General features: G+C 41.6%; 1 protein-coding gene across 3 annotated transcripts in view; it reads right to left on the reverse strand.

Annotated features, from left to right (window-relative positions):
* The window catches only part of DSP (desmoplakin), a 38891-nt gene that overhangs the window by 16578 nt on the left and 598 nt on the right, over window positions 1-21715 (reverse strand). For all 3 annotated transcript variants that reach the window (XM_058040176.1, XM_058040167.1, XM_058040159.1), the window contains exons 2-13: window positions 13030-13132; window positions 11209-11357; window positions 10687-10861; window positions 7944-8072; window positions 6901-6951; window positions 5665-5826; window positions 4620-4724; window positions 3346-3441; window positions 2999-3124; window positions 2064-2216; window positions 870-1024; window positions 345-471 (exon numbers count right to left, since the gene is read on the reverse strand). In XM_058040176.1, coding sequence (XP_057896159.1) covers window positions 345-471; window positions 870-1024; window positions 2064-2216; window positions 2999-3124; window positions 3346-3441; window positions 4620-4724; window positions 5665-5826; window positions 6901-6951; window positions 7944-8072; window positions 10687-10861; window positions 11209-11357; window positions 13030-13132 — 1531 coding nt within the window. The remainder of the gene's footprint in view (window positions 1-344; window positions 472-869; window positions 1025-2063; window positions 2217-2998; window positions 3125-3345; window positions 3442-4619; window positions 4725-5664; window positions 5827-6900; window positions 6952-7943; window positions 8073-10686; window positions 10862-11208; window positions 11358-13029; window positions 13133-21715) is intronic.

The following is a 21715-nucleotide window of genomic DNA, read 5'->3' on the forward strand; positions in this document are numbered from 1 at the left end:
CTAAGAGTACCATCTGAGTTAACCTATCCTTGTTACTATCATTTCATACCTTAACAGCAGTTTGAAATTCTACCTCTTATTCTGTTTATCCGTGCCCCTGTACAGTGGGAGCTAATACAGCAAGTATGTAATAAATTCCCTAAACTAATCTTCCTGCTTATCTGTTTCTCCTTTAATAAAATTACAACTCCCATATGTGTGAGTTTTTGTGCAACCCAGCAAAAGGAAGGCCTGTGGTTTTGTAGAACATGCATCTGCACAGGATACTGCAGGGTCTGCTTGGGACAGCAGACATCAGGTCATGGATGTCTCTGGTCTGCAGGCAAGGCCAGCTGGTGTCTTACCTTGGCAATAGTCATGGCTCTGATTTTCTCAATGTCAATCATGCAGTAATGCCAGGACACCAGGCTCTTCATGTTGATATACAGCTGGTTCCACAAAGCTAAAATAGCTTCATAGTATTGCTCAATTCTGGCATGAAGGAAAAAAAAAACATGATCAAAATGCATTTGTCCTTGTAGCACAGATACAAAATATCCCAAGAAACATCCACCAGATGTAGAGAGTGTTAAGGCTTGTTCTCTACTTGAAAAAATATTGGAAATTAATTTATACCTGATTTTCATTAGTACAGATGAGAAAAACTGTGTAGACATTAACTTTAAAACATTTCTAGGCCCCAACCTAGATCCCAGCAAGTTTCACTGAAGTGAGTTTCCTCAAGTCAAGGGTCTAGCCCTTAATCCCCCACCTTTAGGGGCAGGGGCAGTGCACTCTGAGCAAGGCACAGAACATATTTTGAGACTGGTTGCTGTTTTGAGTGAACTCTAACCCCAGTGGCAAGTGTCCAAACTCGGGCAGCAACTCACTTGGTAGCCAGATCCACTGCCAATGGGTTGGGGGGTGGGATGATAAGGCTGACAGATGGCACCAGCATGTCCACTCCTCCAGGGCCAGTCACCAGCCACTTGCTGCGCTCGTTGTTGTCCTTCAGGATGCACTCATCGCCTTTGCGCACCGTTTTCTGCAAGGGACACAGAACAGGGTTCTTCCTTAGCTAACTAAGGTGGGGCTTCCAGGAGAGACAGACAAGGGAGGTGCACCTAGATCACAGAAGCAGGAGCGCTTCCCAGCTGGTCCGGGTGTGCATCTCAGCTTCACATTAGGGCAATAGATCAGTACAGATCAACCCCTTCCCCCTGAATCTGGTTTCCATATGAAGAAAACCCAAAGAAGCCCAAGAGTGAGCCAGAGAACCCCAGTCTGCCAGATCATCAGACCTGGGGCTTGCCTTGACAGAGACTGAATGTGGACACATGGCCTGGGTAAGCTAGGCAACCATGCATGGCTTTCAGCCAGTGAGCTGAAGGCATGAGGACATTTAGTGTTACATCCATATTTGCAAATGTACTGGGAGTGAGTGTGGCACGGCCAGATTCACCAGCTCCAACTGCCAGAAATCCTGACACCAGGCAGCCACAGGTGTGGCCATGGTGCAGAAAGAAGCACATAAGCAGAAAGTACATCTAAATTTATTATTAAGGGAAAAAGAAAAAACCCAGAAATAAACCCAAGCAGCCTCAGTACTGAGGAGGAAGAAAAACCATAATTAATTTCATAACCCATCCAGAAAAGAAATGGGAATACTAACGAATAACTGCATATTCCTCACTTTTGTAAGATGAATTGTTCACCTAAGAATCCAGAGAAGCACTGGAAAAGTGAGCAATCACCAAAAAAAAAGGTGTGGATGCACAGAGGCATCTGTACAACAATTTCAGTCTTATCAGCAATAAGACTTTTATGTTCTAATCTGAAATATGAGGATTAATGCTATTTAATAGATTAATAATAGTAATTTTTACTAGATTTATTAACCAATAAGAGCCTACTTGTTTATTCATAGTGCCAAGAAATGCAGGGCTTCTTCTGTCAAAGAAATTCAAGCTGACTAAAACCAGATAAAGGGGTTACACCTATCAGCTCAATGGTCTGCTTACTAAGTAATTTGCAATGTTCTAGCTTACACAATGTTCATTCTCAGCCAAAAAGGGATACAATACCAGATCCTGTTTGTAGTCACACAGAGCCTTGAGGATAATGGGCTTGTTACTCCGATAGTCTGGGTTACGTGGCTTCAGCTGCACGATCTTCCTGGATTTATTCACCAAACTCTGCACTTGCCTCTTGTATTCAAGAATTCTCTCTCGTTCATTCTGCAAAGATTAATCATACCTTACAAATTTATTCTAAAAATAAAAGACATCTAGTTCCCACTGTCCTATTTAAGAGAGGGATACATTTGGAACTTACACTAGGCAAAACTTACTTTAGCTCCAATGGGATGAGCCTTTGGCCTACAATGTAAACCTGCAGTTTTAAAAAGAGCTGAGAAACATCTAAGCTGCATCTTTACAGCTCTGGCAAGATGCAAAGTTTGCAAAATTTGCATGGCAGGTTTTTCATACAGATCTTCAATGTGGTTAAAGTGGTGTTTAAAAAACACAGGCATAAATTGAAAGAATCTAACAAAATGAATGCTAACAAAAAAAGGCAACAATTACACTTTCAAACCTGACTTCATCAATTGGCCTTTTATTGACCATTTTTTATTGACCACTGACCATTTTTTCTCCAATTTGGGACTGTAGTGCTTAACTCGTGATAAGAGCTAAAAAAGCTGACTTCTATCCTTTCAAAGAGACTACAGTGATATAGTGACATGATTAATCATTTATCAAATGTGTTTATCCTTTGAGGCAAAATCTATTCTACCACATAAGAATAAAAGTATTTCTTTTTTTTTTTTCATTTGTTAGCATGTCAGAAAATTGGGGATTTGTTGGACTCATTCCAGACTTAAAATATAGTGGTCTCAAGTTCATACAGTACTGTATTCAAACATTGCAGTGCACTTGGGTTTACATTTTTTATCTAAAGAGGGCAGCTGGTTTCCCAGAAAAGCAGAACATAACCTGTCAGTTGAGTGTGACAGTACCTCCAGCTCTTTGATCTGCTCCAGCAAAGTCTGCAGTGACATGCTCTTATCACAGATGAACTTCTTTCTGATAGAGTCTTGCAAGTTTTTCAGGTAGCACTCCGTGGCTTGGGCCTCTTCAAAGAACTACGGGAGAAAAGTTGTGAATTTGGCTGTGTGTAGCTCTTAAAAATGTCTGCTAAAAATTGATGGACTCCTTTAATGAGAAATCCACCTGTGGCACAATGGTAACATTTATAACATTGCAACAGTGTGCTATAGTAAATATATGTGTGCACAATAAATATATCTTTGATGGGATTTACGCTTTTTTTAAAGTTGTGTGAACTCTCCATATCACTACTCACCTGAAAGTAAGCTGCATTCTCCTTCAGATGAACATCAATACATTTGGTGATCTGAAGAATCCAGCTCCACTGAGTTTGCAATGTATCCATATAGGCCTAAGAAAAACAGCAATATACACAATTCAGGCCACCACACTTATCTCTCTACCACACCTAGACTCAATCAAAATTATCTATGCTTCACACAAATGCAAATGAAAAATCTGCTAAAACAAACTCATGGATACCAGTACAACGTCATTCGTGCAAATGGTTTCACAACTTCTAAGCATCCACCTAACTGAAATGAGTTAAATACCTGCTTGTGAGACACAAAGAGAAATCTGTTTGTGACCTGAATTTGTTTGATCAACATAAAGCCCCAGGTGCATTAACAGAAAGGGGTGAAATGGGCAAACAGTAGTGCAAATAAAGTATTTCAGCTGCAAATGGCCATGTTCTCATTCTTTCAGGGAATACCTCCAAACATGATATTTTATGCTCATTGTTTTTAGATTCAAAAGACTCAAGCAGCCATGTATATTCTTTAAAAAATGACACACAACTTTCACTTCACTGCTGGAGCTTAAAAGAATCTTTCCTTTAAGAGAGAAACTGACTACAGGAGAAATAGGATTTTACACCATATGATAACAGTTAATCAAGTAAACATACTGAAAGGCAGAAAAGATTTTTTTTCCTTTTAGCTTCTTCAGTTGCAGAGTTCTTATGCACTCTTGAAACTGCAACAATTACAGCATCTCCTAATAAAATGTCCAAATTTTTGCAGCCTTTTTAATTAAAAAATAAGTGCACACCAAGCTGTGAAAGCAAAAGTATCTTGGCTAAGCCATAGAAAGGCACTATGAATTTCAGCTGCAGAAAGTATTTGCACTTAGATTAAACATAAACCCTCAACAAAGGGTGTGGCTTTTTTCAAAACATGTCCACTAAGAGAGCAGAACAGCAATTACATGCCTTCCTATCATAAATTCTGCTGCACTGTAGTCAGCACAATCAAGATACAGCAATTTCAACACACTCAGATAACGCCCTAAGCTTAGATTTCATTTTTACTTGCATCTATCACCATACAGTTGTTAATGGCCAGGTTTGTAGAGGAAGATAGTAACATTTATTAGAGTAGTCCATAAAGCTGGGTAAAATGGGCATGATTTTGGGCAAGCAAACCCTTCTTGAGCCCAAATGCAGCACTTTGTATGTGAACTTTCATTGAGAACTTCTCCCATGTAGCAACTAAAGAAGCAAGTGAAATCACACAAAGTCTAACTCACCTCAATTTTGTCTGAAGCAGGATGCTGATTGAGCACTAGCTGGTCACTTTCTTGCTTTAGCTTGTTGAGTTCTTTTTCTTTAACCTCCAGTTCACTCATACGTTTCTAAATAACCAAAACACAGCATTAAACTAACTCCAAAGATACACTGCACAGCCAGAACAGTGTTTTCATCTGCTTAAAATTTCCCATATAGTTGTGATAATATAAAATTATTCCCTCTAACACTATAAAGTGTTTCCATTAGGTGTACTGAAGTTAATTATGAAGACAGTAGAATCAAAGAAGGTGCAATCATCTTAATTCTAGTCTCTGGGCTTGCTGTTTCAGAGAGCAAAGGACATTAAGTTCTGTCTTTCTTAAGAATGATGGAAGCAAAAACTATTGCATCTTGCAACACCCAGAACAACTGAACTAAAAAAAGGCACTTTCACAATAGTGTGAACCTCCATTCTTTTTTCAATTTAGTGATCAGCACCAATACTGGTTAAACAAACACACATGCTCAATTTCCCTACACAGCCACAGACAACAAGGAGCAGGGCAAACTACATCTGACCCTGCATGCAAGGTGCTGCATGCAGAGCCATCAGAGGAACAGAGCACAGCTCTGCTTCCTGGTGACAGATAATCAGGGCCAAATACAGGGACCTCTGACCTCTGCATAGTCCCAACAGGGAGAATTAAAACTGCTTGATTCAAGTCCCTTAGTCTGGCATGCCAGCACAATGGCTGTGCTGTGCTGTGTGCATAAGCAGTAGGTGATCACCAGTCTGTACTGGACTGCACCAAGAAGGCCACATTCCAAGGTCAAAATAAACTATGAGAACTCCCTGAATGGGAGCAAAATCCTCCATAAAATGTCCTGTCCTGACTCCAAAGGTTATTACATAGTACTTCACTGAAAACTGTTGATAAAAAACCCCAGGAACTCCAAAAGAGTGAAGAAACCCCCTGCCACGAGCCTCTCCTGAGAGAGGCTGTTTCTCCCTGACTATTCCAAGAGAGGGCTGATGGAAAGCATAGGGAGGTTGAGCTATCTTACAGAGAAGGATTCCTGCTTCCTGGCAATATCAGTGTTCCTGTCACTCCAGTCATAGAGGAGCTCCTCCTCCTCACAGTCATTGATCCACATGATCTCTCTGCTGGTGGCCTGGATGAGGTTCTGAAATTGGCGAAGCTGATCCATTCTCTCAAAGGAATATTTCTGCAAGGAAGTACAGATATGAGAAGCCATAAACATATAAATGCCTGAGCTGTGTGGAGAAAGGGAAGCTAAGAGCACAGTATGGCTTTTGCCTTTTTTTTTTTTTTTTGTTGTTTGATTGGTTTTGGTGGGGTTTTTTTTTTTGTTTTTTGGGGTTTTTGTTTGGTTGGTTGTTTTTTTGTTTTGGAGGCTTTTTTAATGTAAAATAACAATAAACCCCACATGTCTGTAAAACCTGTTGGCAGAGGATAGCAGGTGTGCCTGAGTTTATTGAACCATGAAACCTGTTAGCAATAGACAGTGCACAACGTGTCAGGATTTACAGAATAGGAACCTGATGACAGCACCTTCCCAAAGTCATTTCTAACACACCTGTAGCAGACATGTAGGAAGGCAAGCAAAAAGGCATGAGGGAAGTACAAAAAAGCCTGAGCATTTAACATCCTTTTGCTTGCATTTGCTGCTCATAGTACATCCTTGATGTTATAGCAGCATCTTTTGCACAGTTGACACTTCAAGAAAAAATTCTTTGTCTTCACGTCATAATACACATCCTGTTGCTTGAAATCAGGTTGCCAGGAATCAGATTCTGCTCCCAAGTGTTAAATAAACTATTTGCACAAGATTCTCACTGTGTTTTACATGAAGATCCACAGCAGGGAAGATGCACAGCCCTACACAGAATTTGGTTGGTTCTAGTCCCACCTTTGAATAACTTCTTAAGCTTCATATACAGTGTAATTTTATCATTACACTTACTCCCATTAAGGAGGTAGAGGTCTACTCTTCACCTGCTTGGTGACCAACTCCCTTCACCAGGTGCAAACTAGAAACTTCCTTGTGAGAACAAGTCAATTATACAGCAGGCAATGCTGTATCTTAAAATCCATTAATCTCAAGTCCATGACTCAGAAAGAATCTTTCAGAAAGTTCAAAGCACTTTCAGTTTACTGCTGAATAGAATTATTTAAATGTGCATCGGTCACTCTGTCAAAACCTGAAGTGTCCCATGACAATCACATAGGTGCTAATAAAGCAAATAGGGTTTCAGAAAGGACCACATCCCTTGCTTACCAGCAGGCCTTCATACTCTTCCTCCAGCTGATGAACTGCAGCCTTCTCCCGCTGGAAGAGAGACAGCAAACACTTAGTGAGCCTTTTACAAGTTGCCTACTTGCTGGTTCTTCCTCTACAGAGTCAATATCATAATTGCAGGTGGTAACAGGCAAATGCCTGCAAGAGACATCTGTCAATAGCAGATTTGCTCCGCTGGATGACTCAGGAAGTACAAAACCAAGGCTTGGACAAACTTACTGCTCTCATGGATGTTTGGTATATATATCAAGCCTGCACATAATCTGCAACACCAAAGCAACACTCGAAACTGGATTTCTTTCTGCACCAAACTCGCACCAGCACGTCCTAGAGCAAGCTTTGGAGATGATGAACTAGTATAAATTATGATGTGAGCAGACAGCTCCAGTCTTTATCCCCATTTCTATGGCTGGGAACCTGCCCAGCCCTGGAACTGGTATTCCACAGGGCAGACTATCACCTTTCCTATTTGAAACAGAAGGGAAAAGGGAGAAAAATCCTTTCCACTCTTCAGCTTTGTTGAGGGATCAGGGCTCCAGAACAGACTACCTTTTCTTTAGACTGAACTCTCTCTTGCCAAATGAGAGAAAAGATGAATGGAAATTAAATAAGCCTCCTCTCTCCTATACCTAACTGCTGGGCTGATAGGAGAGGAAGTTAACACGGTATTTTCAGTCACTTCTTTATTCCAATCACAAGATTCAGAGGGCAACAGAAGTCGGGCATTTTTCACAGAAAAAACCTGATGACTCAAGGTTGCATCTGAACACCCGCCTTATTCTTTCACTTTCTTGTTCAATATACTGAGACAGCAAGTGAGAATAATCACAGCTACTAAATTTTTATTTTAAAATTCTGAGGAATTATTGAGGAATTAAGAGTCGGAAGTGTTTGCTACCATGACACCATTGCTTTCTGAAGAGAGTATGAACTTTCCAACATTTCTTTTTTTGTAGTGGAACACCAGGTAGCCAATGCTATATAATTAGACCAAGCAAAGTGTAAGGGAGGACAGCAATTACCAGATCTGTTTTGACTTTGTCCAGGTGCCAACGATAGTCTCCAATGGCATTGTGGGTTCTCCTGTGCTCACAAATTTGTTGCTCGATGGATGCTGCTTCAAACCCCCACTTCACTTGCTCCATTTCAACCTAGGAACAAGAAACAGGATTGGTACTTTCACTTCCAACATTACTGCCTAAACTGGAGCATAAAGGAATTGAACTGAAGGCAACTGACTATGTGGTAGAGAGTAAAACTGAAATAAAGAGAAGTTCAGGACAGGATTTTACAGTTTCTTTTAATTGCCATCAATTAAACTGTGTGACAGGCTCCCAAAGCAGAAGAAACAAATTAGGAAAAATATTTCAGTTGTTTAAAGTTACACTAGATGAAGCACACTCAGTAGTGTATTTTCATCTGTTGTCTTTGGACCAAACTGTTATTTTATGTTCTACAGTAAAATTACATTCTTATCACTCTGAAAACAAACCATGACTTTATCAAACAATGCTATTCATGCAATTCATGTGAAAATGCCCAATTAAGTTCTATAGCTCAGTACACCAGATTTCCATTTTAATTTTGCTCATGTAAACTTCAACAACCTCAGTTAAATGCGGTCACTCTAAAAAAACTCGACAGAATATAAACTGAAATTATTAGAAAATGTGTTGTTTGTCCTGCATTTTAGCAACATTTATTGTAGGATGACAAGAGAAAATGTCCAGAAACAGAATTGAAAAACAGTAATACACCTGCTAATTACTAACCCAAAAACCCCATTCCTTGTTTCATTTTTTTCCAAATATTAAAAACCACCTAACTTTAAATTCAGCTCCTTAAACTCCAAATCCTCTTCTATGCTGCAAAGACACACTGCAGCTCTATCTGAATGCCTGTCTATGCACATGCCCAGTAAAGAAAGAGGTATCCTAATCTTGGGTTGGAACTGAATTTGGTAATTACCAGCCTGGAGTCAAATCTCTATGAGTCAACAGATGACAATAAAGCCAGAACTCAAGCGTAGGGGTTCAAAGGCAGTGCTGAAAGTGATCCAAGAAACAAAACCATTTTTCATTCAGACATCTGAAAGTTAGAGGACTTTGACCCTTCTTGTTATATTTAAACAGTCCAAAGAGACTGTAGCAACAGTGGCAGCCGTGGCTGGCTGCCACATGCGAACAAAGGCTGTCTGGATTTCCCTGCAGTTTCCCCAGCTCTGCACTGGAAATTTGACTAACCCTCCCTACCATCTGATTCTCCTACCAGCAAACCATGCAGACAAAAACCAGAAAAACAGCAAAAAACATCAGCTGCTCAGAACTTTTTCCCGCATCTCACTACATTACTAGGAGAAACATTATCCTAATCTCGACGTGAGCAAGTAATGGGGCACAGCAAGGCACGATAGAAAGAAGCAGCATCGTGGCAAGTTCAAAATAAATTTTCCCAGTGAGGTAAGTGCTTATTGGCCCCACCTCAGCTTTCTGTAGGGATGAAGGGGAAGAGAGAGAGAGTGCCTTTGACTTTCACAGGAGGTTTAGTGTGGGAACACAGCTATAAAGCAGTTGCTTGTGCTCCCTGTGTTTAGCACGGAGTGTCTGAGCAGGGCGTCACGTGGTGTCTTTGGGAGGTGCAGCCTGTTCCCCATCTTTCATCGCTGGAAGCATGCCCAGAGTCTGTCCAACACCACTCCTCAAGCCATGGCAGGTCTGACAATCAGCCTCCTCTCCCACAGCATGTGAAGAGCAATGATGTTGGCTGTGGCTGTCCAGGCACAATGCTTATACACATTACCACTCAAGGAGTGCATGTCCACTTCCCCTTCCTCCTCTAAAACATGCCATACAGAAAGACTGGACTGTAACTAGCACTCACTTAAAAATACTGCAACTCTACAGAGCTCTACCCTCCCCATTTGGTTTGCATAGGAGCCACCTGACAAATGCCAAACGCAGATAATAATGACAAAATCGCAAAGCAACAACCTAATAAAGAGAGATTAAAAAATGCAATTTCAATTTACAAGGTGTCTGCACATGTGACTTCAGCCACCTTGTTCCATCCTCCCTACCTGTCTCTCAGAAAAGGCTGTCCAACCACAAACTCACTACTTTCACTTCAACACACAACTTTCACCTCAGCAGCACAAAAAACAGTGTGTGTTTTCCATTCCAGGTGACATCAGCAACAGCTGTGAATTGGCAAATTTGTTCTCAGAACACAACAAACAGTAGCTTCAGCACTTCTGTGTGCATTTTAGCGCTGGCTTCTGAGAGCCTAGTCCCGTGGCAATCAGCTCTACCTCTCTGTGATAAAGACAGACTAGAGGGGGAGAGCAACTGTAAAATACTGGACAATGGTTAAATCTGTGAAGATGGTCCTGTCTGTGTAAAGGGTTAAAATAAATATGAATCAAAGGAAATCTGTGCAAAGAAGGAAGGAGGGAAATATTGAGCATAATAATCTCTAACACAAATATGCCAATGTTTTTGTTACGTTAATACCTGTGTTTTATTTAGCTTTCAAATCTAACTTCTACACCTTTTCTTCTGCAAAAGACCCCAATCCATGTTTGGATTTCAGTGAGAATTCACTATATGTATAATACTGGGAGGGTAAAAAAAGGAACTTGGAATAACATGCAAGCATTCACATGGACCTTTACTTTTCTACTGGCACCCCAAACATTACTACATATGAGACAACATTCATAAACAACACCAAATTTTAGCATTGTCCCTGGGTTTTGCACAGATTTACCTTCTGCTGCCTCATCCAGCTTAAGCATTCACTTGTGACACGTTTTGTGTACTCATCCCAGCCCGAGCCGCTCTGAGAGGAGAAGCAGCCACCACCTTTGGAGCTGGCCCTCCTGGCGCGGGGAACGCTGATGGCTTTGTACAGGGCACGCATCTGCTCCTGGAGCTGAAGCAGCCTGAAAGGGAAGCAAACACTTAGTGTCTGTGAGCAAAACACCCAGAAAACACACAAACAATGCAATTTGTCTCTCCTACTGGACCACCAACTATTCAAAACAAAGTGTTGAAAGCAAAGACTGTGGAAAAAATATTCGGATTAAGATTTCATGGAGACAACTAAGGGGTCAATTTCTATCAGAAATATGTTACTGCAAGACCCTTCTCCATGTTAATGTGACCAAACAGATTTAGTTGCACCTTACTGATTTCTATTACGTCCTGCAACACCAAGGAAGGTGAGCACTTGAGGCACCACAAACTTTTATCAGTCACATTCCCGACCCCAACCCTTCCCTGACAATACCTTTTCTGATACATGTCACAGGGCTGGCCCATCTGCCTCATCTCTCTGATCAGCCCATCCAGGATGTCCATTTGGTCATTTGCCTGTGCAAAACAGTCTTCCAGATCCCTGTTCCCTCTAAGTGGGACGCCATCCCCATATTTCAATTCCTAATGAAAAAAACAGATGGGAGATTAATTTAAATATTTATCATCTAAGCCTCCTTTGTTTGTCTTAAAAAAGGTGTTGTGAAGACTGGGGTTTTTTTTAGGAAGCATGATAAGTTTCAGCTGCCAGGTCTCTGACTGCCAGTTTTAACTGGCAGAAGGTTGATGATCCACAGTCATTGAAAAGCACTTATTAAAATAAAATATGGAAGAAAATTATTAAAATGTAGCTATCAAACAAAACTTTCCATAAAGAGCAGCAGATCTTGATGTTTATTTCAGTGGAACTAAGGCTTCACATGATGTGCTAACTTCTTAAGACATCGTGCTTTTGTGTTCAGAAGATGAGAAGGAAACACTGTCTTAGTAGGAGAGAGTAGATATTGCTCCTGATTTTCCACAAGGTTCCCTGAGGTTCTAAGACCTCCCCTCCTGCAAAAACACAAGCAGGACAGTCTGCCTGCATCCAGCTCCATGCCCCATCACATTTGCATCCCACCTTATCACTCAAAGTCTAGGCAAATTCTCCATGCACCCTCTCAGTGCAGTTGGACCAACATGGCCATGGTGTTCCAACCAGGGAGATGTGGCTCTTTGACCTCACTGCACACTGACACAGCCATGCTGAGCAAAGCACAATACAGCTGTGACCTGATTTTCCAAATAAAATATTATGGACCTCATTGCTCTGTCCCTTAGAAAGAAAAGAAAGAAACAAAGCAGGCAACGCATGTTGTGGCACCAAGCTGGAAGTAAACATCTCTTTCTTTCAACTTCACTGGAATAATATTAACCCTGAACAAAAGGCAGTATTTACTCTGGCATTGATTTTTGTATAAACATGCTCACACGTCCTGTATCTCTGAAAAGGAAATGAACTCCTAACCACAGAGTTCATTTCTGAAAGAATTTTCTGTCCACAGAGGGTCCAAAAGTGTGCATTAAATCACTTCTACTGCCAGGACTGTTGAAGTGTTTCACATCTCAGTGGCCTCAGCAGCAGGATGCACTCACCACCCTGCACCTCCTCTGCTTCAGCAGGAACAGAGGACACCCCATGTTTGCCATGAGTGAATTTAGCATCAGTGAGTAACCCGCCCCCAGGCACTTGGGGTTTGTACCAGAGTAGCATACTGCAGAGGTTATGTGTATGCATTTGAGCTGAAACAGCCAGGAAAACTTTAGTCTGGTTTCATTTACTTCTTTGGGAATTATCTAGAAGAATAAAATGAAGGTAATGAAGGTATTTCCTAAGGTGAGTCAGGTTCATTATGGCCCTGAAAACAATGGCAATATTCTACAGAACACACTAAGAGAGTGTAAGTAGTCATTAATAACAGATGTGAGCACTGACAGTGGTCCTGATCTAAAACTGAAAAATAAGATGCAGTAGAACCTGTTTGAGGGTGGGTTTGTTGGTTTGTTTTTTTATTTTTAATCAAGAAGACCCCTTTCATTAACCAGATGCATTTCAATTGGTTTTACTGAACAGTGTACAGAGGGAAGAAAGTGACCTAAGAAGGAGGTATGTCATCCCACTCCCTGTTGCCTCACACAAACAGCCGACAGGGGAGAAAGGAGAGGAAGAAGCAGAGCCTGTGAGTCCAGATAACAGCACAGAATATGTATGTAATATTCATAATCAGTTTGGATAAGGAGAACAAGAAGCACTCACGGGCTGTACTATGAGCTCAGCTCGCGTCAGGCAATCCGAACAGTTTTGCAAAAGCTCCTGGATGGTGTTCTGGCGTCTGGACATGGTACAGGTCCCATTCTGACTGTTGTGGGGGAGAAGAAGATGATGAAGTAAATACAGAGCAATTGCACGTTTTGAAGAAATACAAGAAACACAAATTCAGAACACTTAAGAGAAGTTACACGGAATAATCCACCTCATATAAGTTCACAGAGACACACACACTTCAACTGCACTGGGAAATTTTAATGACAGTTCCATGATGGCAGAGCCACTTTATAGTCCTGCAACAGCAGGCACAGACTGACTTTCCCACAGGACAGAGTAGAATGTGGAAACTGGCATGCCATAAAGGAGAACGTTTTTCTTCCAGCACAGATATTTGCTGCTTTGATAGACAAAACTTTGGCAGCATTACAGCGAGAATGAATTATTCACAATCTTTGTTAAAGTCAATACATTAGAGCATAGCCTTTGTGTGATGTAATTGTTCATGTTATCACACCAGCCATCAAATGTCAGGGCACACAAGGAAAGCAGGATCCTCAGCTAGGCAAGCACGGGAGCACACAAGTCCATACAAGTGTAAGAAGGGCCCTTTTATCAGCAGAAATGCACAAAGCTAGTGAAGTATCTTGGGAATTAATTGCAAGATACACAAGCCACTGCAAAAAGAGATGTAGAACCCAGAGTCAGAGGACATGCTTTCTTACAAATACATAAAGTGTGAGTTTGGAGTCTCCAAGTAAAACTCCAAAACTAAACACATTAGTGAGGGGAAGAACAAGTCAAGTAATGGGGTCTTCATTGTTGTCTTGCACATAATCTACTGCGTTCATACTGCCAGAATGTGAATTTGCCAGCATTTAGGATTCAGCCATCAAAGTGAGCCACTGTAGTTAAATGGAGATGAGGTGTTCAAGTGAGGAACCATTCCTTGGTGATGGGATCAGACCTCCCAAGCAAGCCCAGGCGGCTCCTAAACCCAAACACTTGCCAGTGAAACTAAAACAAACCTAACTAACAGACAGTGAGAGCTAAGGTGTTTCTAAGCCTTGCCTGGTTTTCTAACTCCTGTGCTCACAGTGGGTAACCCTTTCCATTACAAATCACTGAAGAGACATTCCTTACAACACTAATGCCAACAAGAGCACCAGTGTGAACCTGTCCAACTCGGAGCCAGCAGGCAATCTGGATTCAACGGAAATCTTTCCACTGACTTGAAAAGACTGACCATCCTTCACAAAAGGAATTGTGACAATGAAATAGCAGAACTGTCCTAGGCAAAATTACTGGAGTAGTGAGAAACATTTAATATTTTTATGAGCTGTTCTGCAGCATGAGCTTTTGATGCACCAGCAGCCTGCCATCCTCCTGTCAGCTCATCTGGAACAAACAGAAAAGTTTTGAGCAACTTTTCAGCAACTTCACCCATACCAGGGAACAGACCCTCAGAGGTGCAGAGACAAAACTGCAGAGTCACTGGGTGACATGAAACAAGCTGTACACATGCAGCCCCCAGCTGGTGCTGTGACCCCTTGGCTGCACAAACTCTGCTCCCCACTGTGCTATGCACCCCTGTGAGTCTTGGAAACTGCTTAAAGAAAACAATTATGGAAAATAACGTACGGGTCTGATTTTGTGCCAGGCTTTGTGTCAGCTTCCTTTTCTAAATCATTCCTTCTCCTTAGGCATCACTGCTGTATTTAGATATAGAAATATCTGACTGCATCTGAAATTTACATTTAATTACACCCACAATTATTCTCATGAATGAAACGTAATAAAAAAGAGAGAGGAACATTCCAAGCAATTTTCTCTTTTTAGAACACTGGAAGAGTTTTTTTCTTGAATCACTTTTTCCATCATGTTCTGGCAGCTACAAATGCTGGATATCCATTGAAGTCAAATAAAGTATAGAAGGTGACCAGATTTATACTGTAACCAGTCAGTCTATCTCCACTGGCTTCAGGATAACTTCGCTGAACTCAAAGACATTACTCCACCATGACAAGAGGTCTAAACAACAGCTATTATAGTTAACAGGGTAAGAAATTGTGAAAAAAAAGCTATTTTCAAATAAATCAAACTATTAAATTAAAATACAAACAAGTAGAAATACAAGTATTTTGTGTTCATTCTAATGATGTTTGAATGCCACATCCGTAATTATTGCCCAAATAATTTAAAAAATTGAAAACCTGAAGATAGCTAAATATAGATGCACAAAACTGTTTCAAAGGCAGGAGCAGAAGCCTTGAAATGAGAGGCTTAAGTACACCCTATCTAGGTCTTCAAATAGAGTAACAACAAGTTACTTGTTTACAGTTCATAGGGACCTTCACAAGAAGAAAGCAGTACATATTAACGGCTCTCCAATCCAGCAGATAAAGATATAACCAAAATAGTTGCAGAAGCTGGAGCCATACAAATTGAAAACAGAAAAGAGCACACTATATTATTAATGCTTTCTTTGTTGTTAAAAATCGAACCAGTTTTGCCAGTGAAAAAACAGAAGTAAATCCCATGATAATGATAAAAAGGTCATGGCCTGTTAGAGGCATTTGCTTTCAAATCTGTCAGAAGACCAGAGCTACATGGAGTAATCAGAAGCATAGGAGCTGATGTTTGATGCCATAGCTCCACCAAGCCAACAGAAATCAAGAATTTCAAATCTGAAGGGGATTTAGCACTACAAACACGCCCAAGGGCATAAATCAATCTCTGAACTTTAAAAATAAAAATACTTGGTGAGACAACACTTTAACAGGCATATACTGATGTTGATACATCAGATGGCACTAGCACAGTCCCACAGGGACACATCTTCAATACTTTTCACCCTTGTGACAGGAAGGTACTCCATTAGAAGTTTCAAAGTCCTTCAGTGTAATCTAGCTCTTAATGAAGCCAACAGGCCTTTAATGGGGACGAGCAGATCAAAGCAGAAACTCCAGTTCAGAGTAATAAGACAACCGACCTTGAGGCAGTAGGAAACAGACAGCCAAAGTAAAACCATATCCAGCACAGAAAATACTGGACCAAAGAAACTGAGGCAAGCCCGGAACATGCTGGACAGGCAAGAACAAAGCTGGATTTTTAAAATAAAAACATGCAACCTACATGTTACATAAAAATATATTTATGTCCCTTAGAAAAATGTAGGATACCAACAATCCTCAGAAAACACAGATTAAGTGGGTTACATTACATGGTATTTTGTCAATGTCTCTCTCGTTTTGTTTGATTTTGTTTACATGAAACTGAATGAATTTAGAGTAATGTTTGGTCATTTAAACACCTACTGCTGCTATGACAATTCAATTTAACTCTGGCAGCATCTAAACCTCACACCTATGAATAGAATCCTGTTGTATCCAACACTGTGGGCACACCATGCAGTGAAAATATGGGCAGATTTTTCATTTGTTTTACTGCACCCCTGCAAATGCAGCATATGTTATCAACCATTCCAGCAGAACTGGCAAGAACTGGAAGCTGGTCTTTTAGAAGGACTCACAACAAAAGAGTGCAGGGTCTATCACTAATAAATATATACATTTGCAATAGCCTGACTATTTGCTGTGCTGCTTTGGTTTTGTAAACCCTGCAGAAAAGTGCTGAGGGAAACAGACTGGACTACTTCTGACCTTAGCTACGTATTTGTCCCTACAACTCACTTTAGACCATGGCACTTATTTGGAAGGCAACTCATGAATTTCAAAAAGGTCCTACTAAGCAGAGTTCTTCATTAAAATAATTTTAATAGTCATTAACTATTAAAGGAACAAAGGAAAATAAAAGGGGATAGTGCCTTTGTTTTAAAATTATGAAAACACTTCAAAACACAGATGAATTGCTTTTACTTGGGATGTTGAAACGGCCTGTTGCTCTCCACTGTCAGGAGAGCCCTAGGAAAGGCATAGCATCTCCCGGTCGTCATTGTGTACAGGAGCCACCCTTTTCAGTGCATGTCAAGGCAGAACTCATTGCTCCCTTGCTATTCCACCCTCCTGCTCTCCCTGAGAAATGAGAGGACAGCCCAACCCCTCCTGCCACTGGGATTTGGGCAGGATAGCAGCTCAGCCAACACCTCCCTGCTGAAAAATATCCCAACTGAGCTAAATCCAGCCATTACTGTTGAATCCCCAGTATCTGAACTGGGATTTGTGTTTAACTGATGAGCAGTACCTGTGATCCTTACAAGACCCCCAGCTCTACTGAAACAAGAAAGAACTACTCCTGCTTTTCCTTTAAAAGGGACTGAGAAACGTGTTCAAGGCCATATGATGAGTTATGAGCATAGAGACAGACATGGCAGCAGTGCCCACCTCCCCAGAACACAGCAGGGCTGGGTACTGCTGGCACCGATTTATTCAAGCAGTCAAAAAATTATCCTAAGGGATGTGTTTTGAATACACCAAATACCTTCTCTAAAATACCTTCAGCTTGCACCCTCACAGCCCACTGTGGGAGCTGATATCACTGCAGAACCCAAGGGGCAAGGAAACCAGCTACCTTCTGCTTTCTCCTTTGCCTCCTGCAAGACCTGCACAGCCCAGCACAAACACCTCCACTGTGGGGGCTGCTCCGGTGTCTGCCTTTGCTACTGCACATCCAGAGGCTGCTGGGCTATCCAGAGTGTGATACAGAAGCAGGGCAAAGGAGACACAGAAACACATCCAGCAATTCTGAGGAGCCTTCCCACAGCTTCACAAATCCCTAAGCTTTGGGAGGTTGCACAGAGGTTGCTCTTGTCCTGAAGATACTATTTAAAATTATTTAGAATACTCTTTGTTAAATTTTCCAGGCCCTCCACAGAACTTCCAGCCCTTTAAAAATTCAAAGCTTTTTAGTTTTTTTCATTCAAAAAATGGAGGAAGCTTTAGAAGAAAGTCTTTTAGCAGATCCAGAATATTGAATGGTTCCTGTAATTCAACAAGAGCAAAAAAAATGTGCTTCTTTTTCTTCACACTTCCCATCCCCCTCCACACAAACCTGTTTGAACAAGCAAAAGATTCATAAAGGGATTACCTGGTATGCCCAGGGTAGGCAAGTCAGAAGAAAAACCTGACCTGGAATCTGCATTCCCAGCACAGAGCCTGCACATACCACCGCCCATCTGCCACCACCTGCCAGCTGGGTGTGTGTGTGTGCTGGAAAATGCAACGGCACAAAGGTGGTGAATCACGACATCCATAAGAAAATAACCAGGAGTTGAAATGCTGCAGTCCAGCTTTCTCCCTCCTGCCTCAAAGGAGGTGAATACAAACTGTCAAATCATCAAGAGTTCTCCCCGTATGTCTCTGCTCTAACTAGAACCAGTTTTGGCACACCACAGCCTCACCAACTAGTCTCATCTGCCAAGTATGCACATAGACTAGGGCTTCCATGATGGCTGGAAACCTCAAAAGACCTCTGCAACTGGCACAATCAGGTTCTAAATACCATTTAAAATGTGCAAATATCTAGTAGTCACTAGAGAATTATTGAATTGTTAGGACCCCCGAGGCTTAGTGCCTTTGCAGCGCGCAGGGTTTCACAAGGGATCGTGCCACACCTGCTCACAGCAAGTCCTCATGCATTTTCCCAGCGGTATGAATCACCAGGAGCGACAGAACGGTTCCCAAGGGCCGTGCCTGCCCGATGGAGCAGGCTGCTCACACGCTGCCTCTCCCACCTGGGACAGGGAGGTGCCAAACGCCGGCTCCAGCCCGGACCATGGAAACACACCTCTGCTGCTCCACAGGCAGCAAAGCCCCTTCTCCTGACAAGAGGCTCTCACACCTGCACGTCCCTGTGGAACAGAGACCTGGGAAAGGCTCAGTCTGGGTCTCCTCTCACAGCGAGGCAGCATTTCCCTGCCAGCCTGAGCGCGGCGCAGGCTCCGCGGCAGGGCAGGTGTTCCATAGCAGGGCAGGTGTTCCATAGCAGGGCAGGTGTTCCATGTTCCACAGCAATATTCAGACACATTCCTCCCTCCCTCCCTCCCTGCCTCCCGCGCCGTCTGAGCAGCTCGGAGGGAAAGCTACCACGCCAGATCTACCACCACTCAGCTCAGCCAGGACTCCACAGATCCTTGCGAGGCTGATGGGAAAGGCAAAAGTGTGGCTTTGAGTCGGTTTTCTCCACGTTTACTTTGTTTCTTGGCTCCTCAAAGTAATGCCAGGGCAGGGCAGGTAATTGTCTAACTCCTTTTCTAAGCACAGAAGTTACATTAATCCTTAAGTAGAACTGCGTAAATTAATTTATGTTCATAAATTCAGTGACCGTGAATCCTAGGCTATTTTTCCCCCCTAATCTCAGCAATGACAAATAAAACTGCACAGCTTTGCATTTTTTTCTTTTCTCTCATGGTTTATCAGATTTTCTATCTCCATAGCAAAGACATTGATAAATATTTGACTGATGAATTGGCAGTTTAGCAGCGTGTGAGTCACTGTCAAGCTGAGTATCTGTACTCCGGGCCAAGCTCATCCAAGTTCCCAAGCCAGAAGAAACAGGGAATGTTGTAAAAGCACCTTGCTGAGCCCTAAGGGTAGGGAGCGTCCCATATTGCTCTGTGAGTAATGTAATGCTCAGCACAGACTTGTTTGGCAGAATACGCCCCAAAACTTACAAGACTAGACCCTAACTTGAATCCTGCTGCATTTAAAAATTAGGGTAGAGTGATCTTCCCCATGAAAAAAAGAAGCCTTCGTTTTCTGAGTTCAGTAGATGTCACTAAACTTTGACACTGAATATGTCAGGCTAAATGTAGTCAATAAAACCAGCTCAATAATGATGGCCCTGGTCCCAATAGCACAACATGCAGAGCATTTAGTGGATTTTCTGCACACAAACACGTACAAAATCTGGCAAAACTGCTTTTTTCATTAACTGACAACAAACCACTTGTTTTGAGACACATTTTAACGTGTATCAGCCCTGCTTAAAAATAAACCTATGCAACTCAGTAAGGTGGCAAACACACATACTCTGTTGCAAAAAAATATTTGAAGTAATCGGGATGGTCAGATTTTTGCACATAAAACAATAAGTAAATGCTTTTCTTTAATTTTTTTTTTTTGTCATCTCAATAATAACTGTCTTTAGTTCCTCTCAGAAATCTCACAATAAAGTGAACAGGAACTTTCATTGCAATCTCCTTGCCAGACATACCTCCCCAGAAAGGAGATATGAATATTATGTTATAAAAAGCAAATTAAAGAGTGTTGATATAAGGTTGTTAACCTCTCAATCAGAGGTTAATCTCAATTGTTAACCTGTCCTTTCCACCCTTGCTACACCACCACTGAATGCTACGGAAAGAAGAGCCTAACAAACTACAGACAGGCTTAAAATATGTAACTGTAACCAAAGAATGCTAAATTAAAGGAAAGCACTTCTCCTCTAGTGAAAGTTGGGAGTGATATGGAAAACACCCTGCTGAATCCAAATAGAGTTGCACCAGTGAAAAGTGAGGGAAAAGAGAACTGCTGGGATGTAACATGCGCTGCCATTCATTTTTCATGGCTGTCTCTTGTAAATAGGTAAAGGTAAGTAAAGGTAAATCTTGTAAAGGTATTTGCAATGAAGCATGACCAGCAAAACAAATCCTCACACAGGCAGCGCAGAAATGGCATTTTGGAGTCCTAGTGTGTGCACTCAACAATACAGTGCTACAGTACTGTATTGTTCTTATTCTATAGCAATAAATAGATATTATCATACTGCTGTATTGGTAACTGGATGTGTTCTAGCTGCAACTCATTGTAACTAACTTACCTATGCACACAACAAACTGAAAGTCAAACAAAGAACTAAAACTAAGAACTGGGCAAAGTAATAAAAAATCCGTAGAATGCAAGAATTTCACTCATTCAGTGGTCCTCTAGCAACTGGTTTGACTCACATAAGCTGAACGCTCTGTGCTCTCTAGGATAATCCTAATTTTCTATGGCCACTTATGGATCTGCTTAATTTTAAAAAGCCTGCCTTTTCTCATCTGCTGTTTATTTACTATGTATGTTTAATTCCCACCCTTTTGCAATCTAATTATGTACTATCCATAAAATTAGGGCTTAAATTCTAATACAGCATACATGACAGGGCTTCTGCATCAATTTCTGAGTCACTGGCATCCATAATGAGACCAACAGACTTAATACAGCCATTCCACATGCACAGACCAGTCATCACCAGCTGTGCTCTGTGATGGTGCTGTACCATACATCAGCACTGCTTCCTTCAGTGACTCTAACTGCTGCCTGCTTTTCAGTCCTGTGAACTCCCAGACAAGGAGACAAATGGAGAAGTCTTCATGATTACTGCACTCTGCAGAAAGTCCTTGTCAGGCTTGATGTGCCCAGATTGCTGCATCCATGAGAACAGGCATTCTCCAAGCCAGGATTCACAGCTGGCACCCTGCCTACAATATCTTGACTGTTCTCACAGCACCAGCGCAAGCAGAAGGTTAAAAAGGTAAGAGGCAAGGAGAGCAGACCGATGTTGCTTGTCATTTATCTCTGCCCCTCTGCCACCAAATGTTAGGGATGGCTCCATAAAAGATCATGACTTAAACTCCCAGGCCTCGCACAAGCTAGAAACAAACTCAAAAATTAACAAGCGGACATTTCCCACTACTTAAAATGGTTTTATAGCCCTAGTTATGCAACTAGTTGGG

This window comes from Melospiza georgiana, chromosome 1 (genome assembly GCF_028018845.1).
Source record: "Melospiza georgiana isolate bMelGeo1 chromosome 1, bMelGeo1.pri, whole genome shotgun sequence".
Taxonomy (NCBI): Eukaryota; Metazoa; Chordata; class Aves; order Passeriformes; family Passerellidae; genus Melospiza; species Melospiza georgiana.